This window comes from Folsomia candida, unplaced genomic scaffold, assembly GCF_002217175.1.
Source record: "Folsomia candida strain VU population unplaced genomic scaffold, ASM221717v1 Fcan01_Sc068, whole genome shotgun sequence".
NCBI lineage: Eukaryota > Metazoa > Arthropoda > Collembola > Entomobryomorpha > Isotomidae > Folsomia > Folsomia candida.
The window spans coordinates 96,762-120,133 of record NW_019091260.1 but is presented as its reverse complement, the minus strand read 5'-3'; the positions used below and the strand labels follow the sequence as shown (position 1 = coordinate 120,133).

The following is a 23,372-nucleotide window of genomic DNA, read 5'->3' as shown; positions in this document are numbered from 1 at the left end:
ATTTGTTTCTGTCCCAATAACATATCCCCCTGATAGCTCCTTGATAGTATAAATGCCAGGTTGATTGAATGAAATATCGGCGATGGACCTCAATTCCATTGCTTCTGAAGGCGATTACAAATATGGCAGGGTTTAAACTGGTATCGAATGATTGCTTAGTTGAATATCTTCGAGATGACCCATATCAAATAAGAATTTTTGTGCTGGACATGGTGTACATGTAGGTTCGTCTAAAATCTCATGGCTTAAGCCTTGCAGCAAGTGCTTCTACACCTGATCTGCTATCTATGGTTCGAGGGTGCAAATTGATTTTGGTAGACATGTGTACTTATGGATTTCTGGACACTTGATGGCAGACAAAGCATTAGCTCATCACCTGGGAAATCCCTGTATTTTGCGCTTCTCATTAATCTAAGAGAAAAGGTTGGAATCTATCCTTGATCCTTTCTTAGAACTGGGGCTGACTAATTATATGTACATACAAACTTAATTAGTAACAATTGTAACATTAACCTTCAACAAATACTAGCTTCGCAATTCATATGATTCATTGGCGATTAATATAATAATTAATATAATAAGTAATTAATAATCAATTTATGATCAATTTAAGTCAAAGTGCTGAGTATGCGACTCCGGTTCATGGCTAGAGCTAGCCAAAATTTGTCCATTTAGCTAGGAGAACTGAAGTAAAATAAAGCTTAGTTCTCACATAATACATGTCATGCATTTTACCAACTCAGAAACAGACAAATCAGAGCTACTCACAAATATGTATTCCTTAATTTTGCGCGTTCAGGGGTTAATTGGGTTTCTTAATTAAACGAGTTTCCTTTTTACGAGCAATTAGTTTCCTAGTAAACAACAAACTGAAAAATTAGCCTTACCCGCGACCTGATTAAAAGTTATATAACCTATGAGCTACTGACGCATTTCGAAACGGTCGTGATGTAGCAGAAATCATCAAGCCCATTTAGAAGACGCAGGGTTCTTTAAATTCCATAGACAAGTGTGCCAATCTTTTCCGACAACTCACCATTATTACAGAATTATATTTAACACAAAAGTATGTGGAACCAGGTCGCTATCCGCCATTTTCGGCTTGCCGTCCGTTCCACCCAACGTAGCGCTTTGTTCACCTGTTACACCATAACATGGAACAAGAAAGCTAGGAGGGCGGAGGTTTGTCGATCAAATGCGTGGCAATTTCGAAACTTCCAGATTTATACGGGCATCCTAGCCCTGATTGTTTTGCCTCTCTGTATACTCCGAACGTTTCAACTCCTAACATCCTTACACTTAGGAGAAAGTGAATACCCAAAGGTTGTTTTATGTTCGATTGTGGCAACAGATGTCGTCTGCATTTGCATCCTGTATTCTTGGTGCTTATCGAAACCGTCCAATTCACGAGAGCTTGTCATTTGTTATGAACGTGCACTCGTTTTGGATGCACAGATACGAGGTAAGACACATGTTTACCTTTACTTTTCTGCCCCATTTCTATGTCGAATTATCGAGTTTCAACTGATCTCATTTTATTTAGGACTACTTTCGCTAAAGGAGAATCCAACAACTAAATGGAATTTTCTGATAGACAAACTATTGTACGCTTACCACTTCTGCGTTGCGATCTTTTTCCCGCCAGTCCTAATTATCACAGGCATTTTAGAACCAAACCTAAATCCTCTATATTCATATGTTCATAGTTACCCTGCAACAATTAAAATTTTTACCCAACTAATCTGCTGCATTGGGTGCAATGTTCTCGTTTATATAATCCTGCTCTGCGTATTATCGATGCTGAACGGAATTATTGTCATTTATGGGGCTATAAATGACTTGAATTCATCGATTTGTATCAAATACGTCCAGCAAAACTTCCGGCTTGGCGTTGGATTCGAAAAGGGGGTGAACATATATAAAAATCTTCGCATATTAGCAATCCTTCATTCGGATTTGGCGCGTGACTTAATTGCACCATGTCTACACCATTTTAATTTCGTTGTATCATCCACAATTTGTTTGTACTATTTTGTCCTACAATTTTTACCCGATGGTGAAATTTCTCTCGTAACTGTTGCATTCTCCGTGGTCGTATTCCTTTTGTCAACGATGCTTGAATATTTTGCGGTTTGTTGTATTGCAAAGTCGTCGACACTATCGAATGAGTTTAGAGTAAAGATTTTGAGACTTTATGGTCATGATAAAGTTAAGAGGGCTGTGATTGCGGGTTTGCAGCCAATCTACATAAATTTAGAATTTTTACGGTCCAAAGATACGATTAAGCATGGGTGGGGATGGGTTACTTCTTGCGATATGTGGAGCGAGTTGGGTATCACACGGTGAGTTTGTTATTAGCGAGGACGTAATGTGAATGTGTTTATTTCCAATGTTGCACTTGAAAATGTAATGGTTGATTAAAGTAGCCCGCCAATATTCGATGCATTTGATTAACGGTATGTTTAATTACTCTGGATGGAAATACTTCAGTACTATTTTCAAGTAAGTTTTTCAGTGCCAAAATCATGAATATTATCTGAATGCCAAGTAGTTTAAATTAACTGTTCATAGACCTAGATATTTGATTTGTAATTTTGTCCAGCACTGTAAATATTGAGTAATTGTGCATATTTGATAGTATGCTAAGGATGTTATGTCTATGCATTTGTTTTTCAACAAGAAGCATTTTGTAAAAACTTCAGATGAATATACAAACAACTTGTATGCATAAATAATAAGTATTTATTAGTATTGACTCGTAATTATATTATTGCATCCATTTTAGAAGTTTCTCAGTAAATAGCGATATCAGCACAGTTTCTGAATACTTGGACGGGATCCCGATTCAAACAATTGTCCCAGTCTGTAATACAGAAAATAAATTGAGATGTGTGCATAAATAAGTCTCATTTTGTCCCTGCTATCTTACCCGCGGGTCCGGGATACGAAGTTCGGTACGTCCACCGGAGCGTGCACCTGCGACAGGTCACCCCAGCTGGGAGTTGGACCTGGGCCGTAACCTCAGTTCCACCCTGGTCATGCGGGACACAAATCCTGTTATCAATCCGGACAGTTTCGGTTCCTCCCACAATTGGAATTTTGTAAAAGCAGATGTCCGTTTCTTGCTCGTAAGGGCAAATTTCGATCTCAAATGAGCCAAAATGAGGAGCCCCGAAGTGCGTCGTGACTTCAATTATCTAAATAAATTCAAATATTTAGTAATTTTTTAGTGCTTGTCGTACAACTGTTTGTTAAAAATACCGTTCCAAAAAATATTTACTCATTCAAATCTCATTCAATTAAAAAACATTGGGAAAAATATTCATTATTAGCTCACCCTGCGTAGCATGAGAGCTATTGAATTCCTCTTGTCCGTCTGTCTGTCTGTCTGTCTGTCTGTCTGTTAATGAGTTTTTTGCATCAATTGATGCTAATTAGATAGGACCATGTCCATTTTTTAGGACATTGGTAGCACCATTGGTTCCAAACCAGCGATAACGCAAAATGGTGCCAAACAATTGAAAGAATTGACTCAATATGAATCAAAAGTGCAGAATAACCGGAAGATATATTGGCCCTTCCTAGGGTCCAAAAAACTCTAAATCATGTCAAAATTGTGTCTTAATTTTCCCCATTTCAACAGCACCAATGGTGCAAAATTATATAACAATTATGCATGTATTTCCCCATTTCGTCTGCACCAATGGTGCAAAATTGTTTGAAGCTCATGCATCTATAGTAGGCTTATTCAGCACCTTTGGTGCAAAGTTATATCCAAATCATTATAACAGGGTGAGCTACTTCTAACGTTACTACGGTTTATTATTCATTCATTCAAACTTTAAAAATAAATATTTAATAATTACTCATTTTTTTATTTTTTCAAATACACCTTATTAGATTGATTTCTGTATACACCCCATGCAGTAAGAAAAGGGTGAAAAATGATTAAAATTATTCATTCATGCTTCATAAATATGGAATGTGTAAATATTACTTCCCTATTCGTCGATTCAAAAATTATAAAAAATAGTTCAGTCCTTACTACTAAATTTATGGAATGCATAATTAATTCAAAATTTTTGAATGAACGAATATGAACAGGTGTTGAGTGCTCCTTTTCTCAGAATTCTTCATACATATTTTTCCAACATTCTACATGCATGCAACTTCCCAAAATTTTTAACAACGTTCTCACCGAGCCTGACGAATAGTTGGCGACAATAACTCCCTTATCATAAATCCCACCCTGGTTAGCCGTCGTTTCTCCGAGAACATCCCCACACCTCCCCAAGTGGAAACCTGCATGTCCTGGTTCACATTGCCGCACCACACCCCCTGGTTGTCCCACCAGTAGGGCATTTCAGTCCCAAACTCGGGCCTTAGTTGGATCGAGGTTCGTGCGATGGGTTCCATCATATAGCCGTGACCCCGGACTTGCGACGCCACCCCGAGAAGGGCCACCACCATGCCGAAAAACTTAAGGAATGTCATGATTTCTTGTTGGTACGATGACTGTGTAAATTGAGCGAAATTTGGCACCTTTTATTCGAGTGTCAAGTGTTTTGTACCAGTGGTATTTTGATTATTATCTAAATGGAAGATTCGTGTGCAAAGCTTGTTCATGTCAAAGTTTACATATATTGCGTATCATGTACATATGATCAGAGTATGTACATTCGCACATACAAGGGAAGTCTCCTAGGGAAAGCTCTCCGATTTTGAACAAATTAATGGCCATCATATGTATGTACCTGTTCAACAATTTAGCTCTCATTCAAAGTTCAGCCTTCTCGATTTAAGTATGAGTGAAGATTTTCATTCATTTTCTGTCAAGCCCATTACACTTTTTCTGACTTCATTTCTTACATATAATTAGCTCATGGGGAAAAATGAAAGGAGTGAAAAATCCTTTCAATCACAGTCATTCATCTAAAATGAAGACTCCTTCACTAATTTTCATTCAAATGACAGGAAATTAATTTTTCATTCACTGTCCTAATCAGTCAAACGAACGAATATGAACAGGTATTCAATTCAAGGAACAAGTAGGCTTGACTTTTTTAACTTAAACCTCCAGACAATTCCGGTGTAACTTGAACAAAGTTTCCCCTGTTGATATTAATCTCTTTGCACACGGTGAATTGTACCATGAGTACAATTGCGCTTGCATACACGTATTTTATGCTGGTCATGTAATTACTAGGTACACAAATAACTTACAATCTATTACAAGAATTAATGCACATTTATCTGTTAATTAACAAACAACAAATATTGTACACGACACGACGAGATAATCACAATACACCAGAACATCCACTCCCCAAGTAATGAACACGAGCTACTCTAATGCAAACTCAACCATTTGAGAATATGCTTCCCTCTTTATGAAATCAATAAACAACGTGCTATCAATTGAAGGAATTTAGGGTAGTGCCGGGTGCAAAAGGATGATTGAAACCATCAATTTGAGGAGCATCAGATGCAATTACTTTTGTCAACGATTTGACATTTACATAAAATTGAAAGCCAAATTTGGCTGGATTTGACTCCAAATCAACAATTGAAATGCCAATCAAATGATGTGGGATTAAAAATGATGATGTAATCCCAGCCCTAGGAAAGTTCAAACAAGGTGAGAAAAATGAGGTTTTATCAAATATACGTACCGATCTCTATATACAAATGTTTAAGATGTATTCAGTGTATTTACATACCGATAATATGAAAATACTAAATTATTAGAAAAATATCCATATAAGATTATCATGAAATAACTAATTTTTCCTAAAATATCTCCCAGTTAATTTCTCAAATTGAATAAAATATTTAATTTTGAAAAGTAGTACGGATTTCAAGTTTACAGTTTTTCTAAATTTAATTAAAGTACTGGAAATTCAAGTTATGGGATTCCAATATATTTAACAATGTGATTTCAATTAAAAGTGTGGTAGATTAAAAATACTAAAAGCTGTAAAACCTTTTAGCTTTACTTGTATCTTGTTCGACTCGCCAAAAACGAAAGCATTATCGAAATTAATATCCATCCCATCGCTGGTAGAAATCCGGTCCAAACGGTAGGATGGCTAAGATCCCATCCTCTAGTACAAATTGATCGTAACGCCTCAATCGTACGAGTTAAAGGCATCCATTCGAAAATTTGACGGACAAGAAGCGCACCCATTTTTGTAGAATACAAAATTCCTGTAAATTAAAAATAACAAATATGTATATACATAAATCTGGTATGGTCAGGCACGTATTTATTTCTCAGTATTAAAGTTTCTACTGCTTGAAATTATTATTATACCGGTGTGTAAAAATTTACAACCGATACAGCAAAACTTTAATATCGATGTATTATTCCACGATATCAATATCTGATAGAGTCATGGATATATGAATCCGACTCGGTATTATTTTAATATTGGATTCTAAAAGTGTATGTGTAAGATTTCTTCTGCCCAGGATGCCGCTTAATCAAATTTTACTTAAAAATATGCATGCACTCTAAATAAAAATGAATAGGATTTACTCAAGGCTGGGTAATAAAGAGGGTGACCCAAAAGGTAAAATTGGTACAACGTTGTGCAAAATTATAAAAAGATGTGTAAAATTTGTCCAACATTGGTTAAGTTTTACCTTTTGGTTGTACCATCCTATTTTTTACCCCATACCTCAAAAAAACGAAAAACTTCACGAGAAAAATGCGAATTTCGGCCATTTACATATACCATCATAACTTTGTTTAAACTGAGCATTATGAAAAATCCTGAAACATGTGTTCAATTATTTACCCAAGGCTACAGAATTATCGTGGTTTCATCAAAATCATTGTGAGTTAATTTTGCTGATTTTTATTTAGAGTGTGTGTGAATGTATGTACATACCTGATGAAAATGTTTGGCTCAGCGTCAACACAATTAGCATACATTCAGTCTCTAATACTCCTTACGATACAGTGCTGATCAAAAACCCTGCACGAAATTTTTGCACGATTTCAAATTACTTGTCAAATGCTGTCTAAGGATTAAACATGTACAGATTTCCATGCATACCTATCGTCATTCCGCACAGAGCGATCATATAGACCAAACCGACTGCGAGTACCCAACTGCCACAAATCACCATGCCATACACGCCGCAAAACAGAGCAAAGAAAATTCCAATTTGGGCAAAAATCACGAAACTTTGTGTCACCGCGTTGGCAAGGAGGCGGTGCCAGAGAGACACGCCGGTCACGTAATCCCTGTCCTCAAGCCCGGAAACTTTGTCCTCCACCCAGATAACTGCGATACACATGGGAAGTACAAACATTAGCCTGAAAAAGTGTGCAAAAATGTGATGAATTTGCAGAAATTTAAGAATGCATAATTATCATTGAGGGTATTCCTTCGTATCCTTAGGATTTGCAGTATCGTAAAATAAGCAAGTTACGAGGGTTAGGAGATTTTGTAAACGTCGTAAAATTTTGTCGTTAAAAATTATATTACGATATTTACGAAGCTTTTTCTTCGTAAACTATGTAAATATGTACATATTTTACGATACGAAGAATCATCATTATCTTATGGGATTAAGTCGAACGCCTCCAGACTTCCGTAGATTTCCCGAAACTAAAACGATGAATAATTTTAGATAAGTCCGGAACAAAATTTTGAATTTCAAAATTTTTACGTGTGAAATTTTTAAGAATTTAAATATTTACTTACATGAAGTGGTGGCTTAATAATGTGGTCACTGATGGAGCACGACGACAAGGCATTCGAGACGTAGAGAATATACTGTTCAAAAATAGTTTTTCGTGCCCATACGGATATAATCGAACCTGTAAAGTATTTATGGAAAAACGTCAAGTCTATCACTATGCATATTCTACTGTTCATGCAGTATTATTAGTCGCAAAAAATTCTGAAAGGTTACCTGGCAGATTATTTTTTTTATTTTTTAATTAGCAACCAAATAATCTCTCAGAAAATTTTGGAAGAAATTGCGACTATTAATATTGGATGAACAGTAATTATGCATGCAAATATGCAAGTACGTTCACAAGCTAAAAAATCGTACCAGATTCGATCATCCGTACCGAGGTTGTTGATCCTTGAACAGTTTCATTACTTGAATAGTGCAGATATGCCAATCTATTCTTGAAATGGGTTTCGTAATTTGTTGGAAAATTTATGAGAAGTACAGTCTCTCCAGATTTTATTTGCTCGATGCCATCTTCATATGATTCTGTGGGAATCTGCATAAATACATAAATATGTGATAAGATAGAGAGTGTATGATATAGTCTTAAAAATAATGTCACCTTTTTGAAAAGTGAATGCAGTCTAAATTCAAAATTACCTAAACAAACTACATCCGGAGTAAATTCTACTCTAGATCAAGTTAATATTACTCTGGATTCAGTACAATTTAACAGTAAATTAGATAATTAAACTTCTACACTAAAATACAGAATTCAAAGTTCATTTACTTCTCAAAAGGTAACATTATTTTTGAGAGTGCGGTTTTATGTTCAAAGGTGAATATATGTACAATGCAGAATAACATACCAAATTAAATTTGTCGGCCAGTTTATCAAGAAAGTTGCAAATTCCAATGTTTGAGAAGCATTCGCTCGAAGAGTTCGAATATCTGTCTGTATCCTTACAGATATTATTGAATTCCGTCAAATTAGCATTATTGTAAATGACACTTGTCGGGATTCCACGGGGTTCACAGCCGATTATATTTTGAGCGATGAAAACGCAAATTATTGGAACTCCAAGTTGTCCGAGATACAATCTGTCGAACAAATTTCGTCACAAGTCGAATAAAAAAATCGTATCATGTCACATTCACGCAGTCTTAGAAATCTGTTACATGTAGCCACGCAGGTATTGATTTCTAAGTATTAAAGTTGCTACCACGTGGTAATAAAATTATACCCGTCCATAAAAATCTGCCTCCGATATGGTAAATTTTTAGTACCAAGTTACATATTTTTACCCAGAATTGTCTGTACTTATCAGTCTCACTATGGTAGAGTTATGTAAATACATATGAATACCGTTTAGTTATTTAATCGTGGATTTCTAAAAGTGCGCTTAAATAAAATCAATAATCTACGCAAACCTCCAATCCCTTCGGTTACGATGCCACCACTTGGAAATTAATGCTTGCAAAATAGTCCCATGGTTGCGTCTGATATTCAAAGACGGGCCACTTTTGCTAGGAAGATTTACATTATATTCATCAGGCAAATAATTTTGAGTATAATGACATCGGCCAATTCATCAAAAGAATTGTCAAAAGGATTGTTTTTTGAGTTTTCATCAATTTTACAAAGCTTTGTGAAGGCATCCACTAAGTTTGTGGACTGATACAAAAACAACAATGAAGTTGGACTTCCCTCAAATAAGAGACGACCACTTCGTAGGAATCCGATCTGTGCGTATTTAATTGGCAATTTACCAACACAAGGTGAACTAATGAACAATCTTTAAGAAGTTACACTCTTAAAAATAGGGTGACTCATTCGAAAAGTGAATGGGACTCTTAATTCTATTTAAAGTAAACTATACCACAAATCCACAATAGCTCTAATTTGATAAAAAGTTACATAAGTTTCGCCTGGATTTAGTATAGTTTTCTTAATTTAGAATTAAAAGAACGTTCACTTTTCAAAACGGTCACACCATTTTTAAGAGTATTAGTTCACATGCCTTGTCACAAAATCTTGTCTCTTCGATATAGTGGGTCGAAATTATTATGGTTTTTCCTTGTTCCCCAGAAATCTTGGATAAGTACTCCCAAATCCTGTGAATTATAAATCCCACGCATTTTCCTCCTTAATGAATTGCATAAACATAAATCCACAAATATGCAAATGCTGTATGTACCTCTGTCGCAAGAGTGGATCTAATCCAACGCAGGGTTCGCCAAGCACGAGTAGGGGCGGGTTATGAATCATTGCCGCGGCCATGGACACCCTCCGTTTTTGCCCACCGCTATTCAAAGTTAAATTTAAATTGACATTTGCATATCGCTCGTGTTGATACAAAAGTTGTCTTTTGAGAAACCACTCGGAAATAAAGGTAGTTTGGTCCATTATTAAGAGATAAATTTGCATATTCGAGGCTCGCTAACCAAACCACATTTTGCCCCCACTTGATTGAACAACTTACCTAATTTTCCGGCTGGTTTCTCAACCCGGCAATTTTTGCACAAACTGTTGGTCATTTTGTCAATTATGTATGAATAAACTCGCACCTTAGCGTATTAATTACTGCGTCTAGTTGATACAAGTCAAGAATCTCAGAGAGGAAATGTGTCCTACTCTCAATATCTTGCGTTTTCATTCCATAAAGTAATCCAAAATATTTAAGAACTTCTCTGATTGTTAAGACATCTAGAAGGGCTGTCTCCTAATGCAAAGTTATACATTCATTTTTGCATGTGCATTGCTACCAATTTAATTGAAAATTTACTTGAGGCATGTATCCGCAAAAGTTTCCAAGATTATCGGGACGGGATTCACTGTGCACGGTGACTTGGCCAGAATCAAGCCGATGTAATCCTACGATACATGAGAGCAAGGTGGTTTTGCTAATATATAAAATTGGATAATAAAGGATATACATTTTTAAGTCTGAATATGTAAATATTTATATTGATAACATTAAACTAAATATATGTAAATATCCACTTACCCGCAACCACTAGCACCGATAAGACCGTATCTGCAAATAAATAAGTATGTACATTTTTATTGTTAATTCTACTAAAATATTTAGCAATCTTAATATACATACATTACATATATCTGAATGCATATGTAAATCAGAGTTTCGTTTCCTGCGGGTTTTCTACATTTCTTCCATTCGAAAGAAACGCAAGAAATGCAAGGTACAAAATACTACAAGAAAGTGCTCGAAACATGCGCGACGCCATATTCTTGTATAAACATTAACAGAGGAAATTGGTTTCGTGCGCTGGACATTTCTCGCAGGTCAAAATACGAGACTCTCGTATAAAATTATCGTACCTGGAAGAAATCACCTTTTCTTGCAGTTAATTCTTGCATGTCGTTAAATACTTGCACTCCAAACACAATTATAAATATTTACTTAATAAGTATGTATAACGTTTTCTCACATTTTTCCACTGGAAACATTGACGTTTATATCGTTCAGAACCAAGGTCCCACTTCCAAAACGCTTAAATCCATTTATAATTGAGATACTCATTGCTGACAGTGCCGCGATAAAGGTGGATTTCACTGGATAATGGTTTCCAGGCCGTACGGCCCGGAGGGCCGTACCGGGCCTGACCATACACTTGATAAAATGGGGTTTCATGATAAAACTGTCGAAATCATGAAGTTTTAATGAAGAGCTTAATTTATGCTAGTTTCAATTGCATAGTGAGTTGATCTGAATCCATTCTAACCATAGTTATTACAAATTCAAATTTTTTCATTTAGCCATGTTACGTAGGGTTTGTTTTTCCATTCAAAACTCTTTTTACCAGAAAAGGAGGGAAACAGTGATAAAGGTGGGAAAAAAGGCCTCGTGGTGTGGAACCTCACAAGGCCTCTAGAAGAATAAAGTGAGGCCTACGACCCCGCATTCCGAGAAATTTCAAGGCCTTGACCTCACAATTTAAGCCTAGGCCTCGAAAGGTCTCCTCAGCCAATCAGGATCGGCCTCTCCATTTAAGAGTGAAGCCAAAGACCTCACACGGCCTCGACCTCACATCGGAAATCTTACGCCTCAGCGAGGCAGATCTCTGCCTCTCTAGTTTTCAAAATATAGGCCTCAGACTTCACTGGCCTCGACCTCAAAATCTTTAAAAAATGCAGAGGCCTAAGGCCACAAAAACTGATCAAAGAGCCCGAGGCTTCCCATCAGTGATGGGCCATCACTGTTTAGGCCCAAGTATGTATTTAGTCCTTGAGGAATCCATATTTTCGTGCTTCAAATTTGTATCTTGGTGAATTCCGCCCAGTTTAACCTTTTATTTTCCTTAAGCGTGTTAATACCATTTTATTACTCATGCATATTTAGCGAACTTCAAAAATTTCTCGACCTGAGCATATTACTACACATAAGTTTCATATGTTCCTGAACTTTTTTCAATTTTTTTTTCAATTCAATATTTCTTCAATTGTTAGTAATGTTAATTTTTAAAGATGTTTAAAATGTCAAACTCAGGCCGGTATTTTTTTAGTACAGCAAATTCCTAGCAGCGAAACAAGAACTAAAAATTGATAGGCATGTGGTAGTTATCTCGGATTTTGACCTGACTAATTTTAAATTGTCCACACTCAGAAATAAGAGGAACTGCATTTTTGCGGTTTCCAGAATGCGAGTTTTCGTTTGTGGCTGAATTTTAAAATAAAATTTCAGCCAAAATCAGTGTTTCTCAAGACGCTCTAACGTTTATAATCATTTTAAAATAGTTTTAATTTTGTTTAATTTTTTTTTGCATTTTTGATGATACAGATGTAGCAAGAAATTTTCAGATTTTAAAAGTTTCAAAAAATGAATTTTAATAATTACAGGGGAGTAATTTTAAGCAAGAATTGTGCTTAATTTTTGAAATCGGATTAAAATTCGAAAATTGTATTTAATAAATTTAATAATTCCGCCACAATCGAAAATACAACACACATTCTAGAAAATGCAAAAATATTGGTCCGTTTATTTTAATGCTTCAACAATAAAAATTCGGTCGAAATAGGAGATAATCACCTTACATCTTTGCTCTGTTACCCCAAATTGATAACACACATGTGTAATTCAATTTATTGCCCATTTATCGATTTTGCTGAAGATCTTAATTTGGCGATTTTGATTAAGTTTTGAACAAGGTAAATGGGAAAAACGTATATAATTCTTCCCATTTTCCTGGTAATGTTAGTTTCTACCAGTCAAAACCCTGAGTTTGGCCGGACTGGTATTAAATTTTAATGGTTATAAAAAAAGGCCCTACAATTCCTCAAAAATCCAGGCCCCTCATTTGCTTGTCGCGGCACTGATTGCTGAAGAGAATTAAATTGAAAATGTAATTTTAAAATTTAAAATTTAAATGTAAATTTAAAATGAGATTTTGTAAGACCCTATCATCGAAAATCACGTTACTAAATAAGATTACGACTTTTACGAAGCTTGACCCATTGTTTTTTCTTCGTAAAGTAATTTACTAAATTATGTAAGGACACGGAGAAATAATGAATACCCTCATGATCTCGGTTAAAGCAAGAATTTCACTGCTTGCGTCCAAGCCAATTTTAGCTATTGAACTGTGGAATGGGTAGTATTATTCATATCCAATTACAAAATTACACCTTAAAGTAACTTCCTGCGTATGTACTACATACTCGGGTTCAATGGAATTTCTATATGTGAATTTTATACTAAATATTAACACTGCAATAAATGCAAGTTAAATTTTTGTACAATATAAATACATGTACATAGGAACAAGCTGACGGCAATATCGAAGGTGTAAATGATACAAATCAGTGCTGTATAATTGAGGAAAACTAAAATTATGCAAATATATGTATATGTTAATATCAGGTTTTTTTGTCAAAGAATCGAATCAGTGTGACGCTAGGTATGGGCTACACGTCTTTTAATTTTCAAATAATGGTATTTGCAAAACATAATAAGTAAATTTGTTGTCTCAATTATCCCACGGTCCCACACAGGGACTGAAAGGTGTGAAATTTAGTTAAAGGATAATTAAGTATTTATTTAATTAAAACGGAAATATTAATACGAAACCGCCCACATAAGACTCAAGTAGGTATGAATGTACAGATAATTAGACAATGAAGTTATGTAGGCCTCAATTGTTGCTGACAACATCTTGGCATGCACAACTTTCATTGATTGGATTTATTAGACATCAAAAATTTTTCGTGTGAATACAGGGATTACGGGCGGGGCTGTAATTTCAGGTTTACATAGCAATTCAATTTCACTCTTAAAAATAGTGTTCTCTGTTTGAAACGTACATAAATGCACACTTAACTTGAGTGAACTATGCTAAATCCAGAGTAACTCCACTCTTAATAATTCGGTAAAGTCACGCAGGTAATGATTTCTCGGTAATAAATTTGATAATAATATTGTACCAGGTAGTAAAAATTCGTTACCATGATGGTAAAACATTATTACTAAGCCATTACCACACGGTACAACTTATCATTACCACTTTGGTAGAGTCATATACTTGTGCTTTTCGGTAATGTTTATTACCAGATTATTTACAGTGTCGATAAAGAACAAAGTTCACTCTCGATTTAGTATATTTAGTTTGCTTAATATAAAATTCTGAGTGCATTAATTTATCAAGGTGTAACATTATTTTTAAGAGTGCAGCATAAAAATTTGTACAAAATGTATGCCTATCATGGAATGAATTAAATAAGTTGCTTCACATTCTCATAATTAAGTTGATGACAAATATTTACCTATATATGTACATATTTATGGACAAGCATGCGTAAAATTGAATAAATACATATTTAAATCAAAAATACATAATGAGGGTTTTCGCATCTTTAATATTTACCATTATTCATACCATTAATAAAAGAAAGCACGTGGTAATTGTTGTTTTAAGATATAACATTGTAAATTGAAATCTGAATCAAAATTGAGAAGCAAATATAGAGAATGTCGCATATTGGCGTCATCGTCGAACTTGTGCCGCTTTTAGCTGCAGCGGATATCGGCAGAGTTGAAGGGGTGGTTCTTATCGACATGGTAGAGTTGATTACCCTCGACGGTGTGGGGGAAGTTACTGAATTAATTATAATTCGTGGGGTACTTGAAGCTGAAGTCGGCGGGGTTGAGGGTTGGGAACTAGTAGAAATCGGCAGGGTGGTTGAAGTTTCCGGATTAGTTGAAGCCGGCGGGAATGTTGAAGTTTTCAGATTAGTTGAAGCCGGCGGGATGGTTGTAGGTTGTGAATTAAGTGAAGTGGCTGAAGGTTGCGAATAAGTTGCAGCTTTTTGAGTATTTGAAATCGGTGGGGTAGTTGACGGTGGCGATGTAAATGAATTAGGCGGGGTGTGTGAAGGTTGCGGATCAGTTGCAGCATTTGCATTATTTAAAGTCGGCGGGGTAATTGAAGGCTCCGTATCAATTGTTGTCAGCATGCCCAACCGTAGTCCTCCACTTTTTCCGCAACATGTTACCATGGACACCCACAAAAGGACAATATAACCCGCTGACACAAAATTTCGCACCATTGCACCCGATTGAGACAAAGATACTCTGGATTATAGAAAAATTATTTATTCATGTATGTGAATTTAGGGTGCAGTGAGCCTGCAGAAAATCTGGTTCAACTTAACGCCAATCTTCGCTTTTTATGGCTCTTTTTGATTGACGGATTACTTGGGATCAGACTTCTCGCAGAAATTACTCTGTCCTGATTTCCAAGAAATTTTATAGTAGTGGGAACAAGGGGATGTAAATTTTACATGATTAGTGGTGAGTAAGCAGCAACATTTTACGATAATGACGAATTCGTTGGGTTGGTTTGCACTCTTAAAAATAAAGTTGCCATCCTGAAAAATAAACTATTGGAATTAAGTCAACTATGTACATATACTATGTACATATATAGTCAAAGTTTACTCAATATACATAGAATTTAGAGCGCAGCCAAGTATTCTTCAAAATGGTAGCATTCTTTTTAAGAGTGTGGTTCATCGTTGGTCGAGCTAAATATCATAACCGCAATACATTCATTAACTACGGCAGATGTACATCTATATCTATTTATGTAGGTACTTGTTTTTTACCAGTGCGATGCTGGGAAGTGAATTCCTGGTAAGATTGAGAAGATGGACTTGAAAAGGAAGATGAAGTAGGTAGGTATTTACAGTATGTAACAAATTTAATGCTACGATGACATAATTGTTATATCGACATGATCGCGTAAATTTTAAAATTTCAAACTCCGCACAAAAATCTCAAAAGTATATACGGACAATTTCCTCGTCGCCGATTTTTAATATCGCACAAAGGTCAAAGGTCACCATTATTTTTGTGAACAAATTTGAAGCGTCGAAAAAAAAACTTCGTGGATAAAGTATGCCCTGGATTTTGTATATTTAGTTTACTTAAGATAAAATTCAGACTGCATTTACTTTGCCAAATGGCCACATTATTCTTAAGTGTGTGGTTTTTGTTGGTCGTCCGATCTTACCCGCAATACAAGTATCGCATAGGTGCATATGCATGTAGGTACTTGTTTTCTTCCAGGACGGATGTAAGACGTAGAGAGTGAATTCCTGGAGATTTTGGAGTGGAAGATGAAGTACAGATTATTTGTGCAAAGATTTTGTGAAAGTGAAAGTGTTTTTCAGGCTTTTCTCAAATATTAACTTCGTCCAAAAAATTGATTAATTTAGCTGATGACGATGTAGAAGGAACCCTAAAAATATCTAGTGAAAAGTATTCAGCCAAGTATCGATGAAAGCCAGAACCCTCGAATACAATTTCAAATACATTAAATATATTCTGTAATTTCGTTAGCACGTTATAAATGACAATAAATAGGGTTCAATCGTCAAAAATCGAGTAAAAAGGCATGAAACAGGCAAAAAGGCACACAAAAAGGCATGAAAAATATCAAAAAGGCTGCCTTTTTGCACACACTGGTATTTATGTATGTAACTCATAAATCCTTTTCTAAAGACCAATTATTCAAACTTTTATACATATGTATTTGCAAGAGGAAAATATGTATATATGAAGTCGAATTATATCCAATTGTTGAAAACTTGCGTATAAATATTTATGAAAATTTAATTTTAATTCTAAAAATTTTATCAGACATTCAAACTGGTTCGCATGTTGTATCTGTAAATTTGAATGCTTTGAATGCATTTCAGTGTGACCCTGTTTTTCGAGTCGTTTCCATGAATTTATTAATGGTGAATAACCCAAAGAAATTCGTAAATAAATAATCTTGCGAGGTTTTTATAGGAATTTTACACTTAAATACATCGACCAACTTTACTCATATCTCGTAAAACCTGATGGTTGCAAACGGAAAAGAATTGCGATACACCTAAAAATAATTTTGGTCTATTGAGAACTAAATACACTCTCAATTCTAAATTAAGTCAACTAAACTAAATCCTGAGTAGAGTTAAATTGATACATGAATAGCAATGCCCATTCCGGTTTTGCATAGTTTACAAAAAAAGTGGGATTTAAAGTCCGTATATATATAGCACATTGGCTCTGATAGACTATGAACACGATAGGTAAGATAGGGTGAGTTTAATTAGGTAGGTATGGGTGGACTCCATTCGGATAGGTACAGTGCACATCTACTAACGTAGAGTGCAAATCCCTGGGCTAAAGGAAACACGAACACAGACAGTCAGCATGTACCGTGCTGACCAGATAGGAGCATCCAGATAGGAGCCAGTCTTACACAGACGCTGGCCATACCCAAGAGGACATCCGTCCAGTACGCTGAGTACTGGTTCCAAAAACTCCAGCCTCCACCCTGTTTCGACCCAGAACCTCGAGAGGATAGAGATGAATGCTTCTGCCTCCAGCCAGGGCCTGCATAGTTTACAAAGAATATACGTAATTTAGACAGAATTGAGTCGGTTGACCACTTTTTTGCATATTACCTCAGTTTATGTAACATTAGTCAAAATTTGATTCCCGCGTTCGTATCGTTCCCGCGTACACTAATAGTATTTATGGGAAGGATATCAAAGCGCGATAAGTTACATTGGGGTAACACAGATATTACTCCTAACCGTTACATCCTAACTGAATCGGAATATTTCCGCTGAAAATAAACTTCCTAGCCGAATCAGAGTCTCTCAGGCAAAAAATATCCAAACCGAATCGGATTCATGTTGGATGAACACTTTATCCGACTCAACTCTGTATTCTGCGTTCATTTACTTTTAAGAGTGCATACCTAAGAATGACGAACCTGTGACACAACACAATTTCGAAAACATGTAATGATTCCCGTATTTATTAGCTTTGTTTGTTACACAGTGCTGAAAATATTTTGGAAACATCACCAGAAATTATTGCAGCCACGAAGGAGATTGAAGAGTGGATTTACGATAGTTACAGCTCCTTCGTGACTCCCGTGTATGGAGAACGATTGGCGAATCACGCTGTTTCGTATGTACTCCGAATCTTCCCCAATTATTCTCTGGACGATGTGAAGTTCCGCATTTTGTGCTATTACATCATCGTGGGGTGCATCTTGGACGATTATTTCGACGATAACACGGGCGAAGGAGATGGAGCTGATTCTGCAGAGACTAAAAAGATAAAATATGTTGAGTCGGCGAGCAACGCGATGAGCGAAATGTTCGAAATGAAAGGAGTGGGAGGAGGAAAGGACGAAATTGGTAAGTTCTTCATGAAAAAAGATAAATTGTAGCGTATTCCGAACCCTGACAGTCAGGGTTCGGAAAAACACATGGTTTTAATGGGTTAGATGGATTTTAATGGGTTTTAATAGGTTGTAGGTAATGAACTCAATAAGTAATAATAATAAACTCATAATAAACTCACTAATAATAAACTCCAGTTCCAACCATTTTATAATCTTCCTTTTCCATATTAGAAATTGTATCTCTTCCAAAATTAATTTTTTGTAGCACTGCATAGTGAGGGATGTTGTTCATTTTTAATTTTTTCTAGCTTTAAAAAATTACGATATTAATGAAATAAACAGTTTTCTTTATTAAATCTTAGTATAAGGTGTATCGCAGAGTATGTGTAAAAAAAATATGTATCACAAAAAGTATCGAAAAATCTGACTACGCAAGAGTCGCACAAGAAAGGTCCCTAACTTAAAGAAACGCAGAAAATCGCAGAAAAAGTCCGTAAGAATGGGAGAGAGAGAGCGGACTACAAATAGTACACTTCCTCCAGTTCCTTTCCTGGAGGAAGAGTACCCAGAATCGAAGCAACGTTCCCACGTTGCGCGGCGAGGGAAACCCGCTGGCGCAAAAAGTTCACGGCGTTGGCCTGCCCAGTTGTGGCGGCGATCCGCTGACCAACTTGGAGGATGAAGGCAAGTCCTTCCTGCCCTCATACTCCTGTGGTCTCCATGGCAACGGGGACAAAGATGTATCGGTCCATGAGGAAAGCGTACCTCTTCCTCTTCCGGTCCTCTGCCTTGCTGGCGGCAGCGCCCTGATGGCGCACGGTGTCGGGGAGGTAGCTGGGGGCGAATGTGTCCGCGCAGGTGAAGTCCCAGACAAGGGACCTCCCCCGCGACCAAGGGACAAGGGTCAACCCGTCGGGGCGCTTGCCGTCCGTGGTGGAGCACCCCGCGGGCTCCCTGATGCAGGGTACTTCGGCAGACCGGAGGGCTCTGGCGATGACGTCGTTGGCGGCCTCATGGCGGGACCAACGACCCTTACTTCGGCGGCAGGAGAGGCCGTGGTAGCCTCGGGAGGTGACCTGCGCCCCGCACGGGCACTTGTGGGGCTCGCAGATATCGCAGCCGAGGGGGAGTGCGATGGCGACACGAAAGGTCTCATTTGGGAGAAGAGTGCCCAGTTGTGGAGAGGGGAGGGCGTTGAGCCACACCCCCGCAAATTTGTCACGGAGGGAGCGTAGGCGGGCAGTATCCTCCGGGATAACTGCCAAATCGGCGAGTTTGGACAAAGTGTTGTCCAATAGGGGGATCCCCCTCACGGTCTCAGGTGGGAGGTCGGTGAGGCCCAGGTCGGTCCACCGCTGCACCGCCTCTGCCATGGCGATGTCGGTGCCATGGAGGTGGTCCGGAAGGAGACGTTCTACGTGGGGCAGGACGCTGTGGACCGACGCTAAAAAGCACGGTATCGCCACATCCACAGCGTGCCTGACCCCCAGGCCGCCTTCCTTCACGGGGAGGGAGGACTGCATCCATGCAGCCTCCGAGAGGGTACAGTTGAGGATCCCTTCCAGGGCGTCCTTTAGCGTGGCGTCGTAGTGGACGGGGCGTCCAGCTTTCTCCAAGATGGGGCGCAGCGGAGAAAGTAAATCAGACGAGGGATGGAAATCGACGCCCGCAGGAGGAAGAAGGCCGAATGAGCCGAAAGGTTGAGGAGTCGATGGGAGAAGGTGGTCAATTGCTGCGTCTTCGTGGCCAAGACCACTCCCAAAGCTTCGTTGGTTAGGGGGGCGCCCAGCAGCATCGCGGATTCAGGGGACATCAGCTGGATTCCGGGGGCAACTTGTTGGAATTGGAGGAGAATGTCGATGGCGGTGTCTCGCTCCGCCCCCAGGATCCCCACTTCACACTTGTCGTGGTTGAGATGCAGGCCCACCTCACCACTCATCCTAGCAATGGTTGCCAGGGCCGTCAGGACCTTCTCCGGTGTGTCCCCGATGGCCCCATCGTCGAGGTACCATAAGTTTAACTCCGTTTCCATTGCTTCGACGATGGGGTGGATTACGAGGGAGAAGAGGGCGGGGCCTAAGGGGTCGCCCTGATGGCACCCAAGGAGGGAGGGGATGGGAATTGTCCCATAAAAAAGCGACGATGGGTTTTCGTAGCATTGCGCTACAAATGGGAAGATTGAGGGGAAGAGGTCGCGGACGGCGTGGAGTAGCGTGTCCCGCCGTATTTCGTTGAAGGCGTTCCTGAAGTCAATTTTCAGGAACGCTTTGGGGGAAGTGTGGGTGTGGCCGTAGTAGATTCGGGCGGCGTGGGCGCCGATTTCCGCTCCTCCCTTGATCCCCACCCCCAATTGGTGGGGGGAAAAATGTTTGATTAATTGGGGAGTAATTCTCCCCACGACGATCTTCGCGGCCAAGCGCCGCCACGCATTCCCCACGGCGATGGGACGGATCCCGCCCGACTTCTTCTTTGACGCCGTGAGGGAGGCTCCGTAAAAAAGGGGGCAAAAAGTTGGCGGGACTCCCCCGGAAAGGACCTTGTTGAGGAAGGTCCGCATTGCTTCGGCGAGTTGGTCGCCCCCCTCTCCTTGACTGCACCCCAGGAGATCCTTCAAGATCTGGGGTCTCATCCGGTCCAGTCCCCCCGCGGACCCTGGCGGAAAAGAGGAAATAGCCCGGAGCAGCTCTTCATCCAAAACCGGGGCAATGGCAGGATCCTCAAGTGGTGGAGGAAAGTTGACTGGTTGTGGGTGGGCTGGGTGTTTTGTGAGAAGGGCAGAAAGGGTGTGGTCGTCGGACGGAGCAATGGTGTCGTCGGAGCATGCGAGGCGGATTGCTCCCCGAATGTTACCATCTGCCAGCTTGGCCTCCACCTTTTTCGCCGTCATGTCGAGTGGGGGTTTTTTAGAGGGTGGGCGTGGTGGGAGGGGCCGAGGGATTGAGAAGCCACCCACCCACCCCGCAGTATGATCCTTGACCCAGGTTGTCAAGTTCTTGATGCGATCTGACTTCTGTGGGACTGGGAGTGTTGCATAGGGAAAGAGGAGCAACTTTCCCCAGCTTTCTTCGTCGTCCGATTCCGTCACTTGCTGCAGAATTGTGGCGAGGCACTGCGCCACAGACCTTCTTGCGCCGCGGGGGACTCTTCGCAAAGTGGGCGTGGTGGTCTTGAGGCGGGCGAGAATTTCTCCCCAATCGTCGCGTTGTTGTTGTTGTTGAGGTGAAGGTGGAGGTGCATCCACCCACTGGATACCCTCAAAACAGTTGTGGAGGCCACCCCTGGCTCCAACGCGACGGGTGATGGTGTCAGGGAAGAACTGTTTTATGTATTTCCCAATGGTGGACTCCGAGACTCCGCCCTCCCCGCTCTGGGCGACGTAAACAGCGTAGCGGGCGAAGACGTCCGCTTTCTTCAGACGGATTGGAGGGTGATTGTTGGGGTCGACAACAACAAAAGAATTACGAACCCAGTCCTGGGCGGAAGAAATGGTGTCTTTTTTGGTAACACCAGGGGACGTGGGGGAAACGGATGATCGGCAAGGTCGGGGGACAATGAGTGACGTGTCGGAAAGAGAAGGGGGATCAGCGCCACAAATCGTGGCTGACGTCGCCCCGACACTCGAGGAAGGCTCATCTCCGCCTGATCCGATGGCAGAGAGGGGGGTTTCGATGATGGATTTGCGGGGTCGGCCGCGGGGGCGAGGTGCAGGTGTGGAGACGTCCCGCGGGGGTTGCGACGAGGGGGGATCGGCGTTTCCTTGCGGTGTGGACATTGTCTGTGTGGGGCCTTGAGCGCGCAGAGAGACCAATTAGTCCCACCCAAGGAAGCAAAAAGAATTAGTGGTTTCCTGCCACTATAAAATAAGATTAAAAAAATCTCGCCTGAACAAGGCATTTAAAATGCGTGAGAGAGGCCAGCCCCATCAGAAAACGGAACACTCAAACTCCGTGCCGCTTCTGGGGGCGCAGGGACCTCCCCCCTACACGAACTGAGTCGTGGGAAATCCTTCCTGATCCGGCCACAGGTGAAAACTGGCCCTTGACAACGGTTGCTATGGGTAGGCGGGGCGAACTGCTACGTGTTGGGAAGAACGTGGCCCCACTAAAACTACAGAAAGTTCCCAAAACACGTTCCCCCCAACGAAAAACACTTTCACTACCCACTAGGGGTCTAAAGGAACTGGATGGGAAGAAATTTTAAAATGGGGGTGACCCTATTCGTCAAATTTTTAAAACTTAAAAAATATTAGAACTGAGATTAATTTTTTATATACAATTATATAAGGCCGCATACATATCTTGGTCCTCGAGTTTTTAGTCTCACATAACCCTTGATTAATGACTTTAAATGCAATTTCTAAAATTTAATCAATTCCATGAGTTTGAGATAAATGATACTTTTGATATGTTAATCTGAAGCTATATAATTTTTGATATTAATTTTTGATATTAATACTACAAACAAGCCGTTTTGTTAAAATCGGGGTTAGTTTTTCAGGAAATTTATTGTGAAAAAATAGCAAGCGAATAGGCAATTTTTTTCCGAAGGACTAGTTTGTCGTAACAAAAATTAGATTTTTAGATTAAAATATCTTGTGTTGCAATTATTTATGTATGTATCTTAAAGCATATGGAATGGATTCAATTTTAGAAATTGCATTTGAGGAAATTGGATAGGGGTAGAGTGAGATTAACGCGTCATCCACAGTAGCCTTAAGCGATTACGGGTCGTTTTTTTAAAATAAGCGAGTGCCTGCTTTATGTAAACTTTAAAATTAATGTTTCTCTGTCTGCACTCTAAATAATTTTTTGATGCGGTTGTTACCGGCGGAGGTAAATAATTTGCAATTCTACCGCATCCGTAGTAATTTATAAAATAATATACTTACACGCAGAAGCTATATAAATCCTGCTTTGCTTCCAATGTCAAAGCACTCGTAATAAAAATATTACGGAAATGGGAGGCAATTTCTT

General features: G+C 39.2%; 1 protein-coding gene and 1 non-coding gene across 2 annotated transcripts; both read right to left on the bottom strand.

Moving 5' to 3' along the window:
- Window positions 1–2,757: 2,757 nt before the first annotated feature.
- On the bottom strand, window positions 2,758–4,481 carry LOC110862772. The gene is made up of 3 exons (XR_004833509.1): window positions 4,199–4,481; window positions 2,930–3,197; window positions 2,758–2,863 (listed from the first exon to the last, which is right to left on the bottom strand). It is a non-coding gene; the product is annotated as an uncharacterized LOC110862772 (transcript).
- Window positions 4,482–9,680: 5,199 nt separating this feature from the next.
- LOC118432918 (ABC transporter G family member 23-like) lies at window positions 9,681–11,348 on the bottom strand. The gene is made up of 6 exons (XM_035845848.1): window positions 11,146–11,348; window positions 10,701–10,730; window positions 10,479–10,596; window positions 10,261–10,415; window positions 9,891–9,998; window positions 9,681–9,807 (listed from the first exon to the last, which is right to left on the bottom strand). Exons 1-6 carry the CDS (start codon window positions 11,346–11,348, stop codon window positions 9,681–9,683), a joined length of 741 nt encoding a protein of 246 aa, XP_035701741.1.
- Between the last annotated feature and the right edge of the window lie 12,024 nt (window positions 11,349–23,372).

What these genes read in the sequence shown, in the direction of transcription:
- LOC118432918 (XM_035845848.1), bottom strand. Translation starts at nt 11,348, where the DNA reads ATGAAACCCCATTTTATCAAGTGTATGGTCAGGCCCGGTACGGCCCTC. An exon ending in AATGTTTCCAGTGGAAAAAT is followed by an intron (nt 10,731 to 11,145) that starts GTGAGAAAACGT and finishes ATTTATTTGCAG; the next exon opens with ATACGGTCTTATCGGTGCTA. An exon ending in GATCCACTCTTGCGACAGAG is followed by an intron (nt 9,808 to 9,890) that starts GTACATACAGCA and finishes TATAATTCACAG; the next exon opens with GATTTGGGAGTACTTATCCA.